The sequence below is a fragment of the Prionailurus bengalensis genome, chromosome A2 (assembly GCF_016509475.1).
Source record: "Prionailurus bengalensis isolate Pbe53 chromosome A2, Fcat_Pben_1.1_paternal_pri, whole genome shotgun sequence".
Lineage (NCBI taxonomy): Eukaryota > Metazoa > Chordata > Mammalia > Carnivora > Felidae > Prionailurus > Prionailurus bengalensis.
This window is the reverse complement of record NC_057348.1, coordinates 93,315,974-93,342,543: the sequence shown is the minus strand read 5'-3', so window position 1 is coordinate 93,342,543 and position 26,570 is coordinate 93,315,974. Positions and strand designations below refer to the sequence as shown.

At 34.6% G+C, this 26,570-nt stretch overlaps 1 protein-coding gene across 2 annotated transcripts in view; it reads right to left on the bottom strand.

The window, feature by feature from the left end:
* The window catches only part of CFAP69 (cilia and flagella associated protein 69), a 61,193-nt gene that overhangs the window by 19,341 nt on the left and 15,282 nt on the right, over positions 1 to 26,570 (bottom strand). The window contains exons 4-14 of one of the 2 annotated variants that reach the window (XM_043588799.1): positions 26,188 to 26,297; positions 23,468 to 23,544; positions 21,029 to 21,127; positions 17,493 to 17,642; positions 17,211 to 17,388; positions 15,126 to 15,249; positions 12,265 to 12,313; positions 12,052 to 12,173; positions 9,143 to 9,359; positions 6,137 to 6,301; positions 2,708 to 2,823 (exon numbers count right to left, since the gene is read on the bottom strand). In XM_043588799.1, coding sequence (XP_043444734.1) covers positions 2,708 to 2,823; positions 6,137 to 6,301; positions 9,143 to 9,359; positions 12,052 to 12,173; positions 12,265 to 12,313; positions 15,126 to 15,249; positions 17,211 to 17,388; positions 17,493 to 17,642; positions 21,029 to 21,127; positions 23,468 to 23,544; positions 26,188 to 26,297 — 1,407 coding nt within the window. The remainder of the gene's footprint in view (positions 1 to 2,707; positions 2,824 to 6,136; positions 6,302 to 9,142; positions 9,360 to 12,051; positions 12,174 to 12,264; positions 12,314 to 15,125; positions 15,250 to 17,210; positions 17,389 to 17,492; positions 17,643 to 21,028; positions 21,128 to 23,467; positions 23,545 to 26,187; positions 26,298 to 26,570) is intronic. The other variant, XM_043588800.1, reaches the window with a different exon arrangement.

The following is a 26,570-nucleotide window of genomic DNA, read 5'->3' as shown; positions in this document are numbered from 1 at the left end:
CTCCTAACAAGTAAGAGTCCTGGGCTAGATGGCTTCCCAAGGGAATTATGCCAGATATTTAAAGCAGAGTTAATACCTATTCTTCTCAAACTGTTCCAAAAAATAAAAATGGAAGGAAAGCTTCCAGACTCATTCTAGGAAGCCAGCATTACCTTGATTCCCAAATCAAACAAAGACCCTACTAGAAAGGAGAATTACAGGCCAATATCCTTGATGAACATGGATGCAAAAATTCTCAACAAGATACTAGCCAATCAAATTCAATAGCATATAGAAAGAATTATTCACCATGATCAAGTGGGATTCGTTCCTGGGCTGCAGGGCTGGTTCAATATTCACAAATCAATCAATGTGATACATCACATTAACAGAAGAAAGGATAAGAACCATATGATCCTGTCAATAGATGCATAAAAAGCATTTGACAAAATACAGCATCCTTTCTTAATAAAAACCCTCAAGAAAGTCAGGATAGAAGAAATATACCATAACATCATAAAAGCCATATATGAAAGGCCCTAATACCATCCTCAGTGGGGAAAAACTGAGAGCTTTCCTCATGAGATCAGGAATACAACAGGGATGTCCACTCTCACCATTGTTGCTTAACCTGGTGTTGGAAGTTCTAGCCTCAGCAATCAGACAACGAAATGAAATAAAAGGCATCCAAATTGGCAAAGAAGTGAAACTTACACTCTTTGCAGATGACACGATACTCTGTGTGGAAAACCCAAAAGACTCTATCAAAAACTGCTAGAACTGATACAGGAATTCAGCCAAGTCTTAGGATATAAAATCAATGTACAGAAATCGGTTATATTTATATACATCAATAATGTAGCAACAGAAAGAGATATCAGGGAATCAATCCTATTTACAATTGCACCAAAACCCATAAAATACCTAGGAATAAACCTAACCAAAGAGATGAAAAATCTATACACTGAAAACTATGAAAAGCTTATGAAAGAAATTGAAGACACAAATAAAAAGGAAAAATATTCCATGCTCATGGACTAGAAGAATAAATATTGTTAAAATGTCAATACTACCCAAAGCAGTCTACGTATTCAGTGCAATCCCTATCAAAGCATTCTTCACAGAGCTAGAACAAACAATCCTAAAATTTGAATGGAACCACAAAAGTACCTGAGTAATCAAAGTAATGTTGAAAAAGAAAACCAAAGTTAGAGGCATCACAATCCTGGACTTTCTCCTGTTTATTACAAAGCTGTAACCATCAACACATTACGGTATTGGCACAAAAACAGACACATTGACCAATGAATAGAGAATCCAGAACTGGACACACAAATCCTTTGTCCTTTGAGAAAGCAGGAAAGGGTATCCAATGGAAAAAAGACAGTGTCTTTAGCAAATGGTGAGGGGAGAACTGGACAGCAACATACAGAAGGAAGCTGGACCACTTTCTTACACCATACACAAAATAAATTCAGAATAGATAAAAGACCTAAATGTGAGACAGGCAACCATTAAAATCCTACAGTAGAAAACAGGCAGCAACTTCTTTGATCTCAGCCACAGCAACTTCTTACTTACATGTCTCTGAATGCAAGGGAAGTAAAAGCAAAAATGAATTATTGGTACCTCATCAAGACAAAAAGCTTCTGCACTGCAAAGGAAATGATCAACAAAACTAAAAGGCAACCAACAGAATGGGAGAAGATATTTGCAAATGGCCAATCAGATAAAGGGTTAGTATCCAAAATCTATAAAGAACTTACCAAACTCAACACATGAAAAACAGATAATCCAGTGAAGAAGTAGGCAGAAGACATCAATAGACACTTTTCCAAAGAAGACATCCACATGGCTAATATGCACATGAAAAATATACTCAACATCACATATCATCAGGGAAATAGAAACCAAAGCCATAATGAGATACCACCTCATACCAGTCAGAATGGCTAAAATTAACAACTCAGGAAACAACAGATGTTGGCAAGGATGTGGAGAAAGGAGAACCCTCTTGCACTATTGCTGGGAATGCTAACTGGTGCAGCCACTCTGGAAAACAGTGTGGAGTTTCTTCAAAAAATTAAAAATAGAATTACCCTATATCCCAGCAATTGCACTACTAGGAATTTTCCCAAAGGATACAGGAGTGCTGACTTGAAGGGGCACATGCACCCCAATGTTTATAGCAGTGAAATTAACAATAGCCAAATTGTGGAAGAGCCCAAATGTCCATCAACTGATGAATGGATTAAGAAGATGTGGTATATATACATATAATGGAATACTACTCTGTGATGAAAAAGAATGAAATCCCGCAACAACACAGATGGAACTGGAGGGTATTATGCTAACTGAAATAAGTCAGTTAGAGAAAGGCAGGTATATGATTTCATTTATATGTAGTATTTGAGAAACTTAACAGATGATCATAGGGGAAGGGTAGGAAAAATAAGATAAAAACAGGGAGGCAAACCATAAGAGACTCTTAAATACAGAACAAACTGAGGGTTGATGGAGGTGGGTAAAATGGGTGATGGGCTTTAAGGAGGTCACTTGTCGGGATGAGTACTGGGTACATATGGGAGTAATGAATCACTGGAATCTACTCCTGAAGCCAAGACTACACTCTATGTTAGCTAACTTGAGATTAAAAAAAAAAAAAGGAGTTCATAGTGCTAGGTGATTGGGAGATCTGAACAAAACTTGGATTCATAGGCATACTTACCTTTCTAGGAATATGATGTTCACAAAGACCAGATAAGATAAGTAATATATCAGATTGAATTTCTAAAACAATGGCTTCTTCTTTGTCATGAGACTTGATTATATTTTTAAAAACTCCTGGTATGAAAAAAATTGAAAGAATGTAAACTTACTGGACATTGTATTTTTATTTTGATCAATTACTGTTTTGAAATCTCTTCTTAAAAAAAGGAAAAAAAAGAAATTCCTTATAAAATTTCAGCTAGAGCAACTATTTTAAAAGGGGCTGTTTTCATTGCACAGTTACTTAGAAGCTGTAGATAGATGATGATAAAGGGACTCTTTGACTACAATCAGTAGCCCCATATGTAGAGCATGTCTAGTACAGAATTAATGGAGTGACATTAAAAGATGCCCTAACAACCTGATACTTTGCCCAGCAAACAAAACTCTTTAGAAATATACAGAGTGCCATGAGGCAGAGATGAGTGCTGCTGCAAATATATGACTAAAATGCCTGATCCCAACTTGCTCATCTCCTTATGGTTAACAGGGTCAATTTTAGGCAAAGGTAGATATCTCTAAATATGTTTTTATTTTTCTGTTACTTTTTTCTGCATTTTCTCCTTATGTCTACCTGGAGGTGTCTTCAACAACTTTAGATAGCAGTATTCCCATGTCCTTTGAAATCTCTCCTCTGCTTTTAATAAAAATTTAGAAAGATTGGAAAAGAGCCACTTACAGTGATGGAATGACAGTCACAATAAAATTTTGCCTCAAAAAGAAGTTTTCCTTCAAGCTTTAAATGAGGAACAAAAGTCATTGCTTCTCTGTTAAAGAAGTCCTTGGCATTAGCAGGAAGGGGTGGAGTTATGTTCCAAACAAAGTAAGAGGGCCACACAAATCACAGCTTATTTCCATAGCTAGCCCTGAAGGGATGATTTTTGGTCCCATTAGAAGAAGGACAGGTGCTGGATCAATCTCTAGGGGGCTAGTTGAGCATGCTGGAGGCCCAGTTTAGGAGCATGCCAGGGACAGATGGGCCAATGCTCCTTTATTAGGAACACCTAGGAATTCAATCTCATTAGCCAGAGGTCAGATTCTCCTTTCTAGAGGATTTCATTTTCCTTCCTACTTGAGTGCAGGTATGTTACTTTTTATGTTGTCTATCCCACATGTTATGTTAATATTGAATTATTTCCTTCATATTTCAGTATCTTTTAGCTCCTTGCCTTTATCCTCTCCTTGTTCTATTCTTTTTTTTTTTTTTAATGTTTATTTTTGACAGAGAGAGAGAGAGAGCGCGCATTGTGGGGGGGGGGCGGGGGTGCAGAGAGAGGGAGACACAGAATCTGAAACAGACTCCAGGCTCTGAGCTGTCAGCACAGAGTTGGGGCTCGAACTCATGGACTGTGAGATCATGACCTGAGCCGAAGTCAGATGCTCAACCGACAGAGTCACCCAGTCGCCCTCTCCTTGTTCTAAGTCATCAGATATATTTATTCCAGGTTCTTTTTCCTAATACATCATTATACTTAACTTCCCTAATCAAAACCACTAATGGCTCCCCATGCCTAAAGACAATGCTATTCAAAACTCTAGCTTGGCTCCTAACTAGACATATATCTCATATTATTTGTTTTCATAAAACGTTTATTTTCAATTTCTGTTTTTTATTACTTTTAAATTGAAGTATAGTTGATGCATATGTTCAGTTTTATGAAGACTTCACTTAAGCTAGTTCAGCACACATTATCATACATATTTTGACACCATGTCTCTGCCCCTGCTCTTCCCTTGCTTGAAAAACCATCTCTTTTATTTTTCTGTCTCAAAACTAGCTTTACCCTCCTACCCAAGTTCAATAAAGCTTCCGGCTTAATCCTGCCAAGATTACCCAGCCTTAAAAATTATTGATAACCTCTTAGTTTCTGTGGTATTTACTCTCTGTATTACTCATTAGGGGCCTTACTGATGGTGTTAGATAACACATGCTATTTTTCTATGATAGACATCTTTTCTTTTGTTCTCATTAAGGCCAAGGTCCTGTGCCTGCACAAAGAGTATTATAAACATTTGCATTTACAATGCAATTACTATTTGTTGAACAAACTATTTGTTGAGCCTTCTGTTGGATTAAGGGAAGGCCACTACTGCCTCTAAGAACTCACATGATAAAGATCAGCTTCTTTCAAGTTAAAGGGAAAGGATTTTAAGAAGAAAAGAATCCTTCTACATTTGTTTTCCCATGTCTCTACCCCACTTCCTACACAGGTAAGATTAATACTCCTTCCTGGACATATGAAAAATTGTATTTTCTAGACTCTATCCAGTTAGGCTGGTACTGAGTTCTGTACAATGGAATGTGCATAAGTGATAATATCTACTTTTGGGTTTGGTCATCCTGAGTAAAGTGATCAAGAGAGTGAGTGTTTTTGCTTAGCACCCTTCTCAATATCCTCATTTTAAAAGGCACCGCTATTAAAGGGTACCACTCTACTCCACTAATGATGGAAGAGTAGGCACTTTAACATTTAGAAGAGTTTTTGAGCAGGCATTTGTAATTAATTGACATCCAACAAATTATCTCTTACTCATGAGGCAATTACTGAATTTGAATATAACCAAAATAGCTCTTTTCAAAGTCAGGAAAGGTTAGGGCCAGAGGACTATTTATTTCTTAACTAGAAAAAGGTAAAAAGCTTTTAAGGTGTTCTGAGTTTATACTGAGCTCACATGTATGTACTTTGGGGTAAGGTGATTCAACAGTCAAATCTAAGTTGAAAATCAAGGATATGGGGCACCTGGGTGGCTCAGTCAGTTAAGCATCCGACTGGCTCAGATTATGTTCTCATAGTTCATGGGTTCTAGCCCCACGTCAGGGGCTCTAAGCTGACAGCTCAGAACCTGGAGCCTGCTTCAGATTCTGTGTCTCTCTCTCTCCCCCTCTCCCCTGCACGCTCTCTCTCTCCCTCAAATAGCCCCCTCAAAAATGAACATTGTTTTTTTTTAAATCAAGGATATCCTGATATTTCATAACAGAAAAGAATATCCTATGTACATATCTGTATATCCCAGCATACCAGTGTTCTGGTATGTCAGATACACTGGAAAATGGAATGTTATCCTCTTCCTGGCCAAAAAGTAGTGATCTTATTACTAGAAAAATTAAACAGTAGCCCATTACAAAAAAAAAAAAAAAAAAAAAAAAAGATAATCCTAAATGAAATAGTATCTGAATTGAGTAAACAGATGTTTACAGAATGAGTGATCATGATGTTTTAGTAAAGACAAACTCTCTTATATAGCAACAATATGAAACAAATATCAAGAGAATATTCAGGGGTTTTTAAGCTATAAAGACAAAATAAATTTGTAAGAAATATTTCAAACAAAACCTCTAGTTTATAAATATTCTACTTTCATAAGTATACAAACATGTTATGTTTACCTATCAGTTGCTGAATTGTTCCCTTTTCACAAAGATCATTGTTTATAGTCTCATCCTCAAGATAGACCATGGCTCTCAAGAGTCTTAAACTGTAACGCATCTGGGCAAACTTGTTGCCACGGCCGCCTGTACCATGGTAACTATTACCATGACTAAAGAAGGAATCTGTGGAGAAATATTAATAATTTAATACTTTGTATCAACTTACAGCATAAAACATTTCAAATAAAATAGAATACATCAAATACCTTATATATGTATGCTTAATTTTAAAAAGATGTTAAAATTTTGTCATACTTGTTTTTTTTAGAGAAATAAATAGTATCCTTTCCCCCTTCTCCTTCTCTTCCCAGAATGGAAATATGCTTTAAAATTTTACTCAAATGTGTCATATTGTGTGTATCTGTGGTAACTTGCTACTATTCTTCAGCATTACGGTTTTTAAAGTAGTCACACTCTTACAGACTGAAATATTTAATTGCTTTCAACATTCATTTTATAAATAAATCACAGTTTATCCATTCAGTAGTACAAACTGCTACAGTGAACTTTCTGGTTCATGTCTCTTATTCCCACTGAGAAAGGTTTTGCCAAGTGACACCAGAATCATATAGGATATACCCACATTGAATTTTACTTAAATTCCTAAATTGCTTCCCAAAGTGGTTATATGGATACAATGTATAAGACCAATAGATTTTCCCCAATCTGTTAAATGGAAAATGATAGTTTGTTGTTATTTGAATTTGCATTTCTCTGAGTACCAATAGGGTTTAATATCTTTTAATGTTTTTTTTCCTTTTTTTTAAATTTGAGATTTTGTGATTTGGCAGTCCCTATTCTTTGTCACCTTCTCTACAGAGTTATTTTCTTCTTGAGTTCTTTATGAGCCAGGACTCTAATCTTTTATTATTCACAGAAGTGGTAAATGTATTCTCTCAATTTGTAGATTGTTACTTTATTCAGATTTAGTCACACAGGCAATTCTAAATTTCACATGCATTCATCTTAAATTTATTATTAAATGCATTCATCTTCTGTATAGTTTAGGCTCTTCTGGTTTTTAAGTCTTTCCCTACCCTGTTATCATGAAGATATTTTCCCATGTTTTCTTCTAAGATTTTTACAGTTTAACTTTTCACATTTTGGGCTTTAATTTATTTTGCATTTCATTTTTTTTTTAACAAGGTGAAAGAACCTAATTTTTATTTTCACTGAAAGCAATATCATCTCTGATAATGCCAACCTCCCATATATTCTATTTTCATTGATCTATTCCTTGTCTAATACCGTACAGTTTAAATTACTATAGCTTTATGGTAGGTCTTGGTAAATAGCAAGGCTAGTTCTCCTTTCTTTTTTACAATAATATGCATTCTTTAAGAGGTTCTTTAGGGGTACCTGGGTGGCCCAGTCAGTTAATTGTCCATCTCTCGATTTTGGCTCAGGTTGTGATCTCACAATTGTGAGATCGAGCCCCGTGTTGGGCGCACACCTAGTGTTAGCACTGCTTGGGATTCTCTCCCTCTCTCTCTCTGCCCCTCTCCTGCTTGTGTGTGCTCTCTCTCTCAAAATAAATAAACATTTAAAAAAATAAAAGTGTCTTTAGAAGTAGCGTTTTGTTTAAAGCTAAAATAACGTTCAAAAAAGTACTGTTGTGCGTATTGTGTATAGGTTAAAAATGGGTTTCTGGAGCTAGAATGCCTGCATTAAATCCTGGATGTGCCACTTCCTGTGTGACCAAGAACATGTTATTTATTTTTTTTATTTAAAAAAATTTTTTTTAATGTTTATTTATTTTTGACAGAGAGAAACAGAGCATGAGCAGGGGAGGGGCAGAGAGAGAGGGAGACACAGAATCCAAGACAGGCTCCAGGCTCTGATCTGTCAGCACAGAGCCTGACGCCGGGCTCAAACCCACAGATTGTGAGATCATGACCTCAGCTGAAGTCGGACACTCAACCAACTTAGCCACCCAGGTGCCCCTGTTATTTAACTTTTTTGATTAAGTTCTACCCATCTGACCAACAGGGATAGAAATAGTACCTATAACCCCTAGATTTGTTGTGAAGACTAAATGAGTTAATACTTGTTAGGTGTTTAAGGCCTTCCACACAGTAGGTACTCAATAACTGTTAGCTATAAGTTTTCCTCATGTTAGGCAGCATTTCCTCTTTTTCCTTATAATCTTTTGTAAACATAAATGATATAAAGAATAGACTGAAGAATTGTTTTATTTAATGCACAGCAGTTTACCAAGAAAAAAATTAGTAACTCAGCATATTAGAAAATAGAGGATAAAAAAAATCAGCTATAATTTTTTCCCTCTCTCATGGATATATGATTTTCTTGATCTACTGAAAATGTATCATACCAAATTATTTCTAGAGCAAAATTACTACCAGAAAAGAATGCAGTATCTTCCTTATAAACGTTTTTTTTTTTTAAAGAAAGTCATTTCTTATTTCCTTTCTGAGAATGATGAGAATTGAAATAAAGTATTTGTACAAATTGGGAGTTTGCTAATTTGGTAGGCTATTTGTGGAGTCATTACTTCTGGCTGGAGATTTTAATCTCCATGAAGGTAGAGATTTTATTTTTTTGAACATAAATGTATCTTTAGCAGCTAAAACAGTATCTATACCCAGTAAGTATTCAACAAATATTTGTTGAATAATTAAAATATTTCCAGGACTTAGTATAATTGTTGGATAAGCCTAATGATAAAAAATTTAAATCAGGTTATATGAATGATTTCTTTTACTGAGAGGTACGCGTTACCTATAGTTAGGATATTTACTAATGTGTCAGACTTTAAATGAAATCTCAGATTTTTTCCCTTAAAACAACATGTAAACACATGAATATATTTACATGAATATAAATCACAAGAAACCAGATATATATTTTATTTCTTTGCTTTAATTAATTTTATTTCTTTTTCTATGCATATATTGAGAGTTCCGTTGAAATTTGTAAATTAGAATTTTCACAGGGATCACTCACCTTCACTCTCACACCATTGTAAGAATGCAAGGACTCGAGCATTTCCCTGACACAACATATACTCTTCTGTTAGTAAAGGAGCCACTGATGACAAAGTGGCAATTGCGTGCAGTTGTAATTCTTCATACTGTGCTGCAGACCATTCAATTGTTTTGTGTTTCTCAGGTTTTTTAACATAGGTAAACAAAGCCAAGATAACTTTGCCATCAATTAATAGCTATGAGAAAGGGCAAAAAGTACTTTATTAGAAGCATAATTAAAACAGTTTTATTTAATCTAAGAAAATTAAAAATTTCCAATATTATGTTTTATTATGATCATTAAAAAATTATTTCCTTCCTAAAGATCCCAGCCTATGTTAAATAGCAAAACAAAAAACAAAAACAAAAACAGCAATTGGCTATGATCCCCTTTATCTGGGATATGCACTCTCTAGCTGACAATTATATAAAGCAAGTATTAATGTTTTCATATATGCTGCTTATATATGTAATTTAGCTTCTGCCTATTATTAAACCACAGTAGCAGAAAATTTGGAGCAAACAAACTGCTGCCATTTCTCTCTTCCCTTCACTTTTTGAAAAAGAAACACTTCACAGACTCAATTGTATACTATAAACAAATCAATTTTATCCAGAATAATGACTATGGCTAACTTTTAAGCACCTGCAATATAACTTATATAAATTTTCTATTCAATGAATTCCACTCAGGTCACAAGCCATATTTATAATTACATGCCTAGAATTTTAAAATGGTACTGAATCCATTATTTCACTAAAACAGAACAAAAATGTATAGCTATTAGAATAGGACAATGTTGACAGTTGACAATTGTCAATGTTATAGCTAATTCTTTTTCTTTTCTTTTCTTTTTTCTTTTCTGTTTTTAGAGAGAGTGTGTGCCAGCAGAGGAGAGGGGCAGAGGTGGGGGGAGAGAGAGAGAATCTCAAGCAGGCTCCACACTCAGCTCAGAGTCCAACACAGGGCATGATCCCACAACCTTGGGATCATGACCTGAGCTGAAATCAAGAGTTGGACACACAACTGACTGAGCCACCCAGGTGCCCCACGGCTAATTCTGATTAATGCTCATATATGGTTCACAAGATAGCAACACATGGTATGCTATATTCTATTCAATTTTCATTTGGTATTCTTTTTTATTTAAAATTTTTTTAACATTTATTCATTTTTTGATAGAGACAGAGCATGAGTGGGAGAGGGGCAGAGAGAGAGGGAGACACAGAATCTGAAGCAGGCTCCAGGCTCTGAACTGACAGCACAGAGCCCAATGCGGGGCTCAAACTCATGGACCATGAGATCATGACCTGAGCCAAAGTTGGATGCCCAACCAACTAAGCCACCCAGGCGCCCCTTCATTTGGTATTATTCTATAAAGATTTTTTCACAATAACATCTATGATTATTTTCTAAATTTTCTACTAGTCCATGTGGAATGAACACAAGATGTAGATGTGAGAAAATAGGAATAAGAACAACAGCTAGTTCTAGCATTACTATAAGTACTAAGTAGATAATGTTTTCTTAATTTTTTCAATGTTTATGTATTTTTGAGAGAGAGAGAGAAACAGAGAGCGAGCAATTGGGGGAGGTGCAGAGAGAGAGGGACACAGGATCCGAAGCAGGCTCCAGGTTCTGAGTTGTCAGCACAGAGCCAGACATGGGACTGAAACTCATGGACCCTGAGATCATGACCTGAGCCGAAGTGGGGAGCTTAGCCGACTGAGCCACGCAGGTGCCCCTAAGTGGATGTTTTCAAAATACTCCATGAACTTCAAATAATAGGACATATATTTATCATCATTACTATTAATGGACCACAAACTTACAACATAAAACAAATTAGTTGATTCCACTGCTTACATACTGTATTAAGAATCTCACCACAGTTGTTACGCTATTTGACTCTGTTGTCAATTAAAATTGGTTTATAAATTGTAGTGTACATTTTGTCTCCATAGCTATCATTTTAATAGTTATAGAAGACTCCACTGTACTAATAAAACCATATTTTATGGAATGATTTTCTATTTGGCAATTCAGAAAATACACTTAGTTTCTATAGAGTATATATTTTTGATGTAAATAATAAAGCTATGGGACACCTGGGTGGCTCAGTCAGTTAAGCGTCTGACTTCAGCTCAGGTCATGATCTCATGGCTGGTGGGTTCAAGCCCCATGTCAGGTTCTGTGCTGACAGCTCAGAGCGTAGAGTCTGCTTTGGATTCTGTGTCTACCTCTCTCTCTGCCCCTCCCCCATTTGTGCTCTGTCGCTCTTTCTCTCAAAAATAAGTAAAACACTAAAAAATTTAAAAAAAAAAGCCATAACTTTAAAGACAATTTTTCTTTCTCTGGGCTTTTTTAGTGTGTATGTTTTTCAAAGTTGTAATACCGAAAAATCCTGAGCTCCTTTAACCCTCATAATAATTCCATGAGGTAGGTGTTATACCCATTTTGAAATTAAGATATCTGGGATTTTTAGAAACTAGACAGCCTATGTGGGATCACATTGCTAGAAAATGGCAGCAATGCATTCTGCCTGACTAAAGCCTTAGTCATAATATGATCAGAGACAGACTATTAGTTTGGATGGGCCTATATGGATTTTCTTTAATTTTTTTTCTTATTCAAGAGATCTAAATACATAAATAAATCAGTAAGGTTCTCCTGCTTTTATTTGGCTTATGTGGTTTAAATTTAGGTAAATTCACTGTTTATTAAACAGGTAATCAAAAGAAATTTTGCAAAGATGAAATTCTGCCCAATAAAAGTTACTTTCTATAGTAAACCTATGTGTTGATGAAAGATTTGCAGTCATGAGTTTTAAAAAGTTACACTACAAAGTGAGGCAATTTTAGCTTTGTTTTGATTGTTTTTCTTTTTACCTGTATAGTAGGTAAATCTTTACATAAGATCACAATTATATTGAATAGCAGTTTCTTCAACTCAAAATCTTCATAGGAATTAGAGAGCTTAAGACCTTTTACCAAAGGATTTTGACTTTTAACTGTTAGGAGAAAAAAAAAAGAAAATAACAGCTAAAATAATGTATAAAACTCATCAGGATAATTATAGGTTGAAAGCTTTGTAGTTTTTACCTTCATTAAAAGTTGCAAATAGTATCAAATCCCTGGTAAAGCCACATTCCTAATAATAAATACACAGAAGGATGATTTAATTAGATGGAAGTTACAGATGTCTATATTTACTTAATATTTAACTATCTTTATCAGATTCCCTTTGTCATTTATTTGACTTCATAAACTACTCACAACAGAAAGGGATGAAAGCAAGAAATGTAAAGCCAGACAAACTTGTAATTTATTTAATATAAACTTCCTTCTGTTGGTTCTAAGAAATATTTTTAGATTACTCTATATTTTATAGGATCCTATTTAAAATTTGGTAAGAACCCAAAATGTATTAAGACTATAAATTACTCGTGTAATTTATTATTTATACCCTTAAGTGACAAAACGAGGGAGAAAGATGTTATTTTCGACAGCTTTTCTTCTTAAACAACCCTGCTTGCCACCTTTACCCCAACCAATCTCATTATGTCAAAGGTTTGGTCAAGAGATAACATAACATTTCCTAGTTAACATTAAAAGCCCTGAAGAATAAACAGAATTGCAAACATTTCAGCATGAGGTAACTCATTACTGACAGAGATATCCTAATTGGACTTTGTAATTAGGGAGAGTTTACAAGGACAAACCCTGGGCTTTAGAGCTTGCAGCATTGTACTGCCTTAGGATCCATATAGTTTCTTTAAAAAAAATTTTTTTTTAATGTTTATTTTTGACAGAGAAAGAGACAGAGTACCAGCCGGGGAGGAGCAGAGAGAGAGAGGGAGACACAGAATCTGGAGTGAAGTCCAGGCTCTGAGCTGTCAGCACAGAGCCTGATGTGGGGCTCGAACTCACAAGCTGTGAGATCATGACCTGAGCTGAAGTCGGACGCTTAACCGACTGAGCCACCCAGATGCCCCCTATAGTTTGTTTAAGTGTGGAGATGTTATATGACTCATAAAATGCACCTGGATGTTTCCAAAGATGCTAATGAGAACTTATTAACTAACCAGGGGCTTCCAGAGAAACATACAGGTCTACCCATACATTGCAGCCTTGACTAGGAAGCTATGGAGGATTGTTGCCCCATTTGCACATTATAAATTCCATGACTGTTCTTTGTTGGGATCATTTGATAACCATTGATATGAGACTGAGGCCTTCGCTCCCAAATTTCCTTTAAGTACAACTTAGAAAGTGTGTGGCTGATATGTGAATGTCATTGCCAAAGATCTCTACTCTGGGGTGTCAATCATTCAATAAGGCTCAGCTTCTGGGATAGCAGAGTAGCTCCTATAAAAAACCTTTCTTCAGCTCCTATAAAAAACCTATAAAAAAACAATCATAAACGCTGACCAAAATATAAAAACAATGGTTTTGTGACCAAAACCAAGCAGATGCTGGAAGGGACTCAGAACTTTGAAGAAAGAAATGGATTTCCCATTTTTTAAAAAATGCAAACTGCATGGGTTTCCCTTTTTTAAAAAAATGGCTTTTAGACTGAGGCCAGGCCCTAGTCTACACCTTGTATGGATGATACAACTCAGAGTAAAGCTGTAATCTTAGTGGTTTGAAGACTCAGAGGGCAGAGGTAATCTCAGGGCAACTGCTACTACTGGGATGTGAAAAGAGAAATCCCACATAAAGGAGAGAGCCACAGAAAGGGAACCTCAACTTCTGTGTATAAACTCCCAAATCTCTGGCTAATGCCTGAATCATGCCAGGGCAGGGAATTCTCAAGCATCCCAAGTGAGGCCAAAAGAAATGAACTCAGATTTGACCTGTCATCCACCATAGGGATGAGTAGCCAAACTAAATGCCTATTAATACAAAAAAAGTATATACTTGTCAGAGGAGTACACCAGAATCCACGGTATAGATGCTCATAATAAACCAAAAGACAGGAACTCTCAGCAGAGAAATATAAACTATAAAAAAGGAAACAAAAATTTTTAAAAAATCCCAAAAATGTAACATCTGAAATAAAAATGTACTCGATGGAATAACAGAATGAAGAGGATAGAAAAAAAAAAAAAGTCAGTGAATTTACATATATAGACCAATACAAATTATTGAATTTGAAGAATAGAAAAATTATTGAAAAAAGTGAACAGAGCCTCATGACAAACATACATGTAATCTGAATTACAGAAGAAGAGGAGAGAGAGAGGGGCTGAAAAAATACTTGAATAATGGCCCAAAATTCTCCCAATTTAGTAAAATTAAATACTCAGGAAGCTCTATGAATGAACCTCAAGCAGGATAAACAAACACAAAGAAAACCACATCTTGGCACATCATAGTGAAACTTTTGAAGACCAAAGATAGAGTGAAAATCTTGAAAAACAGCCAGAAAGAAATGTGATACACTGTCCATGGGGAAACAAGTTGAAATAATAAATATTTCTTATCAGAAACAATGGAAACTAGAAGATGCTAAAAGATAAAAATATTCAACTTAAGAATTCTATATTCTGTGAACACAGACCTCAATAATTAAGCTGAATTAAGGATATTCTCAGATAAAAGAAACTAAGGGAATTTACTGCCAGCAGCCAGCAGATCTCCATCACAAGAAATGGCAAAGGAAATTCTTTAGGTGAAAGAGAAATGATGCCAGATATAAACTCATATTATCAGAAAGCAAAGTAACGTATCATAAATGGTAAATATGTAAGTAAATTATAAAATATTAAGAGAATCTCAAGTTTCCAAAAGGTTGCAAAGAAGAACTGGCAGAGTGCAAGGGTATCGGTGACCATAATGACATTACAATATACCTGGGCATCACAACAAAGTTCGTAACTATTACAACATAGTTTAGGACTCCTTCCCCCCATACCAACTACTTCCACAATTAAAATTAATGCAATTTGATTCATACTTACAATCATTGGTGCTCCAGGATTTTGAGCTATAATTGTAGTGATTACTAATATATCATTTCTAAGCTGACGATCATAATGACTAAAACCTCTCATAAACAGATTTTTAAATACTTCCTTCAAAGTCCTAGAAAGCAAAATCATATCTTTAAAACATATTTTTGTAAATGCTACTTAAGTGTCTACCAACAAAAGCCCCATTTTTATTTTTTAATGCTTATTTATTTTTGAGAGATAGAACACAATCAGGGGAAGGGCAGAGAGAGGAAGACAGCAGATCCGAAGTGGGCTATGCATTGTTAGCACAGAGCCTGATGCAGTGCTCAAACTTACAAACCCCAAGATCATGACCTGAGCTGAAGTCTGAGGCTTAACAAACTAAGCCACCCAGGCACCTCCCCCATTTTCATATTATACTATTCATTTCAAAGTATTTGTAATCTTTTCTACATTTCCAAATCTGCCTCTACATAGGATTCAAATGTAAACTACTTAAAGGCTTTTCTTTGTCGTTAATATTAGAAAGTCCTATACCTCCTTACCAAGGCTAATCAAGCCTTTCATGTTATGGTCCCTGCTAATTAGCTTCATCTCTCCCTATTTTACTATTTTCTGCTCTCGATATATTGAATTTCTTTCAGTTTTTTGTTTTTGTTTTTTAATGTTGCTAGGTTCTATTTTCACTTCTGTTCCCCTGTCTAGGACACAAAACTCTTCTCTGTTGCCAATTCACATTTATCATTCAGACACCAAATTAAGGTTCATCAGGAAGTATTTATTAACTCTCTAAATCTACATCAGGTTTCCTGTAAAATGGGTGTTTGTTGCTTTGCCTTCTAGCACTCATTTGTCCTTCTTCTTTCTCTTCTTTCTTTCCTCTTTCTTCTCTTTCTTTTGTTCTCCTTTCTTCTTCCTCCTCCTCCTTCTTCTTCTCATTATTATTATTACTACTGAAAGATTTTATTTTTTAAAGTAATCTCTACACCCAATGTGGGGCTTCAACTCACAACCATGAGATCAAGAGTCTCATGATGTACTGAATGACCCAGCCAGGTGCCCCTCACTTGCCCTTCTTATGATAACACTACCCTTATTTTTATTTGAGCATTTACTCTTTCCCCATTTTTGGTCTTGCAAAGATGCCTTCAGCTTCCTTTTAGCCAGAACATTTCTTTGTCACTAGTAATTCATTCTGGAATGGCATATAGCCAATCCAGACTATGCAGGGCCTACAGGGACTCAATTCAAAATATTTTCTTTGGACTTTCAGAATAGCAAGTCTTTTCTGCTTCATTTGGGGTTGTGATGATATGAACATACACTTCCTAGGTCTCACCATGTGGATCTTGGGAATAAAGATAACACACTGGAAGACTGCAAAGGGATGACGAGGGCCCAACTCCTTTTATTTGCTGAGCCTTGACTACAACTGCCCACAAAACAAGTTTTATCCTTGACTTTGTAGTTACATAAGCCCATAAATATCCTAAATGGTTTAAATCTGTTGGTCTGGGTGTGCTGATTCACTCTTTTCTAAAGAAAAAATGTAGCACCTTGTGATAATGTCTTTCATAACATTTAGTTGCTATTGACTTGTCCATCTCCTAACATCTTACAAATTCCATGAAAGCAGAGACCATGTCTGCATTGCTTTCATTTGTATTTCTATGGCCTAGTAGTAAAGTTGGCACAGAGAAGACAATTACTTGATGAATAAATGAATAAGTAACTTAAAGGCTCACTTATATTTCTTGTTAATGCTTATTGCAACATCTGGAAGACAGTAAGTACTCAAAAATAAGTTTAGTGAATGAACAAATGAAGTTCTTTTAAATGTATAATTTTACTTTATACTTATTCAGAGACATAACTTAGTTTTAATTAATCTACTTTAAACGCTTTCCAAATAGAAAAAAAATGGCTTGATGTGCAGATGCATTTATACCGCAGCATAAAAGTGATGTCCTGAAACATAGCCATTACATGACTCAAAAGCCTAATTAAACACATATTCAAACAAGGATGTTAGTGATGTCACTGGCTATCATTTTAAGGTTAAAAAGCATTCCTATCTAACTACATACTTACAGCAAACATTCCAAGTTACTAAGCTGTTGTATGATTTCTTCCTTTGAAGATTTTTCCAATAAGTTCCAAAGTATTTCTGATGAACGAAACAGAAGCTGTCCAGAGGGATCTGGGTCATTGAGGTGGGCACAGATTCCACTGGCTGCTTGGGCTTTCATCATTAAAGTACAATTAACTTCTTAAAATAAATTTAAAAGTTATTTATGTTGTATAGTCTTGACATTGTTAAATAAAAACAAAAATAGTTGAGAATGAAATATTTAAATTTAATAATATACAAACCAGAAGTTGAAAGATGTTGCAGAGCTTTAAGTACCCAAAGCTTCTCAACAAGTTGATTTTCAAGTAAGGCCAATGACTGGACCATTTTTTTTGCCAATCCTCCAACTTCAGCCATCTTAATCTTGTATGATGAACTTGCTTGCTGGTAACCTAAAAACAATTAGTTAAAAAATATGTACAGTTATTTCACATAGTAATCATCTATGTTCAGACAAAGGAATGAGTAATTTATTATTATAAACAACAGCAATAACAACTTAAAAAGTGTATGGCATTTTAAAATGGTATAGCACAAGGACAGGCAAACTTTTTCTGTAAAAGGCCAAGTAATAAGTATTTTAGGTTTTGCAAGTTATAAGGTTTCTGTCTCAAATACTCAACTCTGCTACCATAGCACAAAAACAAGCATAAGTAATACAGAAAATAAATGGATGTAGCTGTGTTCCAATAAACCTTTATTTACAGTGGGCTGATTTTAGCTTTGGGGTCCATAGTTTGCTGGTCCCTGGTGTAAAATTTGAAATAGGACCGCAGATCCGAGGGGGCACATCTTGAATTCTAAAAAGGAGCAAAATATTTCTTATTTTTCCGTAGATATGCCTCCCCACAAAGAAAAGTGGTATGATTACAAATACTAAATGTTTTCACTATTTAAGTCAATGCATTACTTCAGCTGCTTTCAAGGAAAAATGATGATGTGACATGACAATGACATAAATGAAAATATAATGCTGTTTTGGTAAATGCTAGTGAATAAAATGGTATTTTAGGAAAGTGTGATTCTTGGCAATGCATAAGAATTTCCTTCTGCCTTAGTTCCTATGAGAAACATTACCTCCTCTTTTGACATAATTGCACAGGTGCCTGCCTGACTACATTCAATGAGAAACATTAAATAAACATTAGAGGGTACTTGCTCACTTGATGCAGCTATTTCCTCTCTTGGTGCTGTGAATTATCTAGCTCCCTGACTTCTTCACTTTTGAAACCAATGAAGTTCTTTGACTTTGCCATAGTTCTGAGAGGTCTGTCAGTTTGTGTTATCTTTCTGAAACTCATCTTTGGCAATGGACAAGGCCCTGTTCATTTCTGGGATGGGCTCTCTATGGTATACACTAGTTACTTTAGAAATTTAAAAAGTACGGAGAAGAAAAAAAAAAGAGTATGGAGAGGAAAGCAAAAATTGCCTGTAATTTCACTATCAAGAGATAGCAACATTAAGATTTTGGTATATTTCTTGCTAATATTTTTAATGTACGCATATAATTTTAACAATATACTTATATGTGGAATGTTATATTCGATTGCAGCCACTAAACATTTTTTAAGATTCTCCCCATTCTGTAAAATATTTTCCCAAATCATGATTTTTAATTCCATACTAATCTATCATATGGATGGACCAAAATGTACTTTTAAACTCCCTATATCTTTTTCTATTGAGTTCTATTTCTGTGGAAGCATATAGTAATATTAAGGCTCATGGACTGGATTCCTGTCTCCAGGGCTGTCTCTTAAATTGTTCTACTGAGGACTTTTCTCTGTGGTTCCAGATGTCCAGCCATGCCTACCACTAAAAACCAACCGTGTGACAGTGAGAGCATTGCCTAGGGCTCCTAAATTTTGGAGCCTGATTAAATTAAGGTCAGCCTCACCACACTTTAACTACTCTGTTTTATCTTAGACATCATTTGTCACTCTTTCTGTCTATCTTAAAGGGTGCCTGTCTCTTGCCAAGGTTAACCCTATCCCTGTGCTCTTAATTCCATCTTCTTCATGCTTTCTTTGGGACTTTCACCCTCCCATTTTCGAGTTACTAGCTTCTTGTTGTGTCTACAAACCTCATTTTCCCCTCTCCTATAAACAAATAAAAAGCAGTAAAACCCAAATATCCCTCTTTGATCTTCCTACCAGCTCAGCTCTTCTCCATCTTCTTCTTTTTTCTTCACCACCTGATCTCACAATTTAAGTAAGCATTCACTGCCTCTACTCCCTTACTCCCCCTGCCTCTCTTCTGACAATCCTGTACCTGCCCTGACCACCTCATGGCAATACATCTACCAAAGGCTAGCTACAACTTTTCAGGTACCATATTAATTTGGCCTTTTCATTCATCAATCACCGAAGCCTTTACTACAGTATTTGATGCTAAAACCACTTCTTCCTTCATCAAATTTTTCATTCATTGGCGCCTAAGACATAACAGTCCTGAGGTTTTCTTTCTCCTCATTGAGCCTTTCACTGATGATTTCTTTGGGTCATTTTTTTCCACATGTCAATATGGGCACTCACTGTCCATGCTGCCATTCTTGCTCCTTGGCTATTCATATGCTTTATCTCCAGGCAAACTGAACTATCCTGATGGCTTCAACTTTCATCTCTATTTGTATAAATTCCAAACCTATATTTCTGGTCTATTCTAAGTATCCATTGTCTACTATCTACCAAACACTTCTACCTGTCTATATCACCAATAATTCAAATGTGACATTTAATAATCTCCTTACTCTGTGCTTCAGAGGTCTTTCCATTTTCCTTAGTCATAAGTAATGTTTCTTTACTACCATAGCTTATTTCCTCATCTCTTAAGAAACATATCACTTAAATTATTTATGTCTTCTCTCCCTTCCTATACTGATTATAAATTATAGAAACTATGAAGGTAGGAACTATGTCCTAAATAATATCATCCACAATGCAAGTGCCCCCTGGCTTGATACCACCCATTTCAGTATGACTCATTTTACCATTATATATTAAGATCCCTTAGCTATAATATACAGAACTTTCTTCCCAAAGATGAGTGAGAATGTTATTAGCATTTAGAATTTAACATCTAATTGGGTGGAAAAGATATTGTGAATAATTATAGAAGAGTTAGAGAAACAATAAATAATATCATTAACAGTATTAAGTAACATTAATAATAATAATTACAATTAAACTAATTTAGGCATTACTTTTAAAACTGTATCCTAAATATTTAGTATTAGAATAAAAATATCATGCAAATAATTATATATATATGTGTATATATATATACATATATGTGTGTGTATCTATCTATATACATATACACATACATACATACATATATATCCTTCTTATAAAGGTCATGGATTTAATGATTCCTTTGGAGTCTTCCAGAACAACAAACAATATCTTAAGAGTAATTGGGTGAGGTTTTCCAAGAACCACTGACTCATCAAGACCCCTGGCTCTAGGGCATAAGTGACTTACGGAGATGTGCACAGGACCACAATCCTCAATAAAAACCACAGGCCCCAAGCAAAGACAAGACTCATTCTTCTTTCCTTTCTGAGTCTCCCAGATGCTCTATCCATATTTACACTCTATGTCTTCAATAAACTCTGCTCTTACTACCTCTCAGCTTGTGTTTGAGTCCTGTGGGAATACCTCTGGGTCCTTGGATCCCACTAGCTTGCATCAATCCCACCATGTCTTTGTAGGTTCAAAGAGACAGAATAATGTTTTGTAGACGTAAGTTGTTACTAAAAGACCATTGAAAACTTCACCTGTAATATGCTTCTTTGGTGGTTCTGCATGATAGAAGTCAACAATACACTTACAAATTTGTATCCTCAATTCAGAATTTGGTATTTTCATTAATTCACCTGCCAGAAAGATAAATGAATGCTATTTAATAACACTGTCATAAGTTTATTTGCAAATTTAAATGTGTGAGTAATATGATTAAAAATATCCTCACTGGAAATTCAAGCTGGATCATGTATTTTATACATGCACACACATACACAACATCCATACATGAAATACCTTGGATCTATCCTTATAACATTTGGCCCCTCAATCAACTCAACCTCTTCTTCCCAAGGAGAAAGGAATGGTGATTAATAGCATAAATGCTGGAACCAGATGGTTTTAAGATTAAATACTGGCTCTGCCATTTACTACCTATGTAAACTTGTATGTTTTCTCATCTATAAAATTTGTATAACAACAGTTTCCACTTTAAAGATTGCTGTGGGGATTAAATGAGTTAATATGAGAAAAAGCTGATAATAGAGTCTGGCATATAATAAGTTACTATTATTATTTTGGCAAGATATGGGTTATACACACACACACACACATATGCACGTGTGTGTGTGTGTGTGTGTGTGTGTGTGTGTGTCCCAACTGGAGACTGGAGTTGGGAGAATCAACTTCAGGGCTCAACCAGATCTTGGTGGAATCTGTGAGGGAAACAGATAATGAGGTGTTCCTGGAAGATCTGTGATTTGCATTAGGATTTGCACAATGTTCACCTCTGGGAGTGGTCAGTGAGTAGGGACACAAATGGACCAAAGGAGAAAGCACATAGGAAAGCTTCACACTTGCTTTAGGAGTATCTATCTGCAAAAAATACCACTAAAATAAAAAAAAGAAGAAGAAGAAGAAGAAAAGAAGACAATTTCCAGATGATTCCCTTAATTTTTTGAACACTTCCTTTTATGTTGAAAAATCATTACATTTTGGAAAAACTTAGTCAACAGAAACAACTAAACTTTTCCAACAAAACTAAACAAGTTTACGGGAAATTCTAAGGTTTCTCATCTGCTCCCCACCCTTTTAGTTCTTGTAAGTTTAGATCATTTCTCACGGTTTCCTGTTTTATCTCAGGACAGAGTACCAACATTTTCCCTCATACGTTTCCAAAATCCTGCTCTTGAATCAGAAATAATTATCACTTAGAAGAAAAAAGTAATATGACTTACTACTAGGTAGAAGCTGGAAGTTATTAGTAAAAATGAACAACATTTGTTCAACCTCTTATACTCTATACAATTATTTTAGCTTAAAACTCATCTTTTCAGCAATTAAAAAATAAGGGACAGGACAGTAGTATTTGCAGTCAATAATCAGTGAAGGTAGCTCATTTTAAGCAAAGAGTTCATACTTCCTTCACTCTTCTATAGGCAGGCAAGCAGTTATTCAGCAAAGACCAGACTGACACAGTAATAAAGAGCCATGTATTTATCATACAAATGCCTGCCAACACTCTTATGGAGGCAACATTTAAAAACAATAAGGGCAATAGAGGCATTTTTTAATGTTATCATCCAAACATGCATCTTTTTTTTTTAATGTTTATTTATTTATTTTGAGAAAGAGAGAGAAAGGGAGAGGGGCAAAGAGATAGGGAAAGAGAGTATCCCAAGCAGGCTCTGTGCTTGGCCCCAGTCCCACAAACCATGAGATCATGACCTGATCTGAAATCATGAGTCAGATGCTTAACTGACTGAGTCACCCAGGTGCCCCCAAACCTACATCTTTTATGTATTAATGTTATCATGTCCTCCTTTGGGTTGGCTTCCCATTGTAAATTTCCACTGATGGTAGAGATTCACAGAGTTCAAGTTTCCTATTAGTTTCCAGCCTGCCTGCTCCTTAAAAGGTCATCTTATCTAACTCCCCACATTTATTCTAATTTCCTCGACACCCTTACTCCATTCTAGCCCATAATAATTTCTCCCAGAATATACCATAGAAGACTAATGAAACTTATTTAGATATAAAAGGATGTCTCACCATTTTATATAAAATTTTAGATTATTTAATGAACAATTTGGATCCCAATGATTCTAGCAATCAATTAGACTAGCAATTATGAGAGTTTAACATTGAAAACATTTTTGTGATTACTGAGAGGAACACATGTCTGATTTACAAAAAAAGTTAAATATTTCAACAAACTAAATAACATCAAGACAAATAAACATCTGCCAGTCCTTAAATTAAGGAAAACAGAATCTTGTTGGTATTATAAAATGCCTAAGTGGATAATGATAACAAAAATTATCATCAAGCACGCTATGATTAATTCCCAACCAAAAACAAGAAAAGAACCTACATTTGAGGGACTCTAAGACTTAGTATATAAGACACGTTTTTCTTGACAGTAGGGCCTGTCATATGTTACACCCCTCTACCTTAAGGAAATCTTAACTTACCCAGAAGAGCGATTGAATTAGCAGTATCTTCAGCATATGTTATTTCATCCGATACTTTCTTTTTCAAAAATGGCAAGCTTCAATAAGAATGAAGAACAAATGAATTATGTTTAATAAAGTCTGTAATTGAGCCATTTGTGAAGTATGAGAAATCTTCCTTTCTAAAGAAAACAATGAAAATAATATCCTATTCTGTAGCCCTGGGAGAATTGGCAACCATCAAAAAAATTTTTGTTTCTAACTAAGTGACCAAAAGGAAAATAGGCTTATAAAAATAAAGAGAGATGGACATAAAAGGCAAAGGTTAAGAAAGCCATCTTGCAACACTGTATAAATAAAAAACTTAAGAATCCTCTTTTCTCTCTGAAGGCAAAGTAATAATGGATTACACGTATACCTCTATCAAAATTAGGAAGACACTGAATAATCAGATACAAATCACAGACCTCGGCTTACCTAGAACTTGAAAACTGCTCTGCTCAGGGGCTTTTAAAGTTCTGAAAATCTGATAGATGAATGGTCTATTTGTTCTCAAAGGTTAGTGACCTTTTCCTTATTAACTGGATTTTCCTTATTAACTGGATTAACTGGATCCTTGTTACCATCCACAAAATAACAAATACACTTTTTAAGACTCTAAAGAATCCAAGTTAACAAATATTAATTACATTAGACTTCTATTTCACAGCTACTATAAGCAAAGCTATTTGAAAATAATTTATTTAAAAATCATAAAAAGCAGGGCATTCAAACCTAAGCCATTAGTCTAAATGTGAAAGGAGAGATAAAAGTTATTTCTTAAATACAAAATATTAACTATCTTGGCATTTCATGAGTTCAAAATTTGAATCTCCTGTACTATATAAAGTATAATATATCCTCTCTATAGGACTTTTAATTCATGCTTTTCAAGAAAAATTTAAAGATATTTCAAGGGAAAGCTTTGAAAAGCACAATTTTATAAATGCCACAGAGATTCATTTTTTAGTGTTTGTTAGAACTTTTCATTTGAAACCAATAACTTATTACTTGTTATCCAGCTCGTTGTTGAATCTCTAAAGTGAAGAACTCTAAAATTACGTTTTGTCCTCAAACTTTTCTACCAAAGAAAACAACCTAAAAGATAAAGCTAGAAAAGTTCCCCCCAAAAGGTTATGAAAATAATATGCATTATATCTCTGATGTAGTGAGAAAAACATAGGCACCAAAAACAGAAAGGCTAGGTTTTATTTTTTATTTTCAATGTTTTTATCTCCCAAAAATGTCTTGAGGAAAGAATCAATCATGTGAGGGTGAGGTATGGAGAAATGCAGGATGAAAGCAGAAATTATGAAAGAAAACTATTAAATAATTTGAATAATTATGAAATATGAGGGAAAGTGAAGAGTGCAATTCAAGTCTGTCATATTATGTAAGGAAATATCCAGTTGCAGCTTTCACACAGAACCAGTTCTTGGTCAAGCTCCATAAGAGCATTGCTGTTGAAAGTAATGCTTATAAACCTGGTATTCTAGGACTTGCAGAGCCTCAGAATTTGAAATGATAACAATATAATTCACATCAATATCATAATTTGCAATTAGTACATTAAAAAAAAGAGAGAGAGGGAGGGAGCCAAACCATAAGAGACTCTTAACAACTGAGAATAAACTGAGGGTTGATGGGGGGTGGGAGGGAAGGGAAAGTGGGTGATGGGCATTGAGGAGGGCACCTGTTGAGATGAGCACTGGGTGTTGTATGGAAACCAATTTGACAATAAATTTCATATTAAAAAAAAAAAGTTCTTTAAAAGCATCAGAGTAATAATTTACTTCTTTTTTTTTTCATGGTCTGTATTAAAAAGTAAGGTATGGTAAAGGTATTCAATAAATGATTTTTGATTATTTTATTCAGATATCAAAGAAATTAAATGTATATAGTTATAAAATTTTAAAATATTATTGCTACTAAACCTAAAAGTGAGAGTTAAAACTACATATATATATGCTCCTACTAGTGTTATTTGTGTATTAAAAGAAACATGCTATTTAAAAAGTTGAATTGTTAGAAAGATTTAGAAGGTTAAATTATCAGAAAGATTTATTCCTACTTTGAGAAATCTCCTCTACTATATTATATTGAAACCTAAAAATGGATGTCTTGATTAGCTACTATGTGGCAGCAAGGAAGCAGAAGATATTCCTAGTTGCCCCAAATGGGTGAAGAAACAATAGTATGGAGGATAGAATATATTAATTTTATAATGCTGACCTCTAATTTACATTTAAAATATATATACCAAAAATAACTGGTGACATTTTATTCTTCATTGGAATTTGAAAAATCAATAAAACATGACTCAGAAGTTAATATATCTTTGAGAGCCAAATTTTCTAAACAGAGAAAAAAATACTAGGCAAACTATTTAGTATTGTTCATAAATTTTCTCAAAAATTCTCTAAAAAAATCATAATTTCTTGCTTTAATCTCACATTTATCATTCACTTGAGAGCAACTTATTGTGAGAAAAAATTTTAATATAGTTTAATCTCTTGTGGCTAGAATCTCCCATTACAATAAAATTGACCACCTCTGAAATATCAACTGGAATCAAGTGATCCAGTGAAGTTTTTGAGTTCTTTATCACATACTATACCATGATGCATATCTTTGTAATATAAAATAAAATATAATAATATGCTACATGCTAATGTAAAATAAAGTTAAAGAAAAAAACTTACCCACATAATTTTAGGATATTAAATGCAGATTCTATAAAGTGGGGCTGGTTTTCAATTTTTTCTGCACACAGATTCAGAATTTTAAATATTTGTGCTAAATCCCTTAGGGGCTTTAATATTTTTAGTTAAGAAATAAAATTAAGATTAATATTTTTATTAACATACTCTATAGCACTTCTCTCAAGAAAGTCTATAGAATTCCATCTATTTTGTTAAATGTGGTTGACACTTATTTTTTATTTTTTGACACTTTTAATTATACTAATTTTGAAGTCTAAAGAGGAAAACTTGGAACCATATATTTTTTAGGAATATTATTTAATTTTTGTCTCAGTAATCGCTTATTCACAATATCATTTTCCCTTACCACACCTTTAGAATTT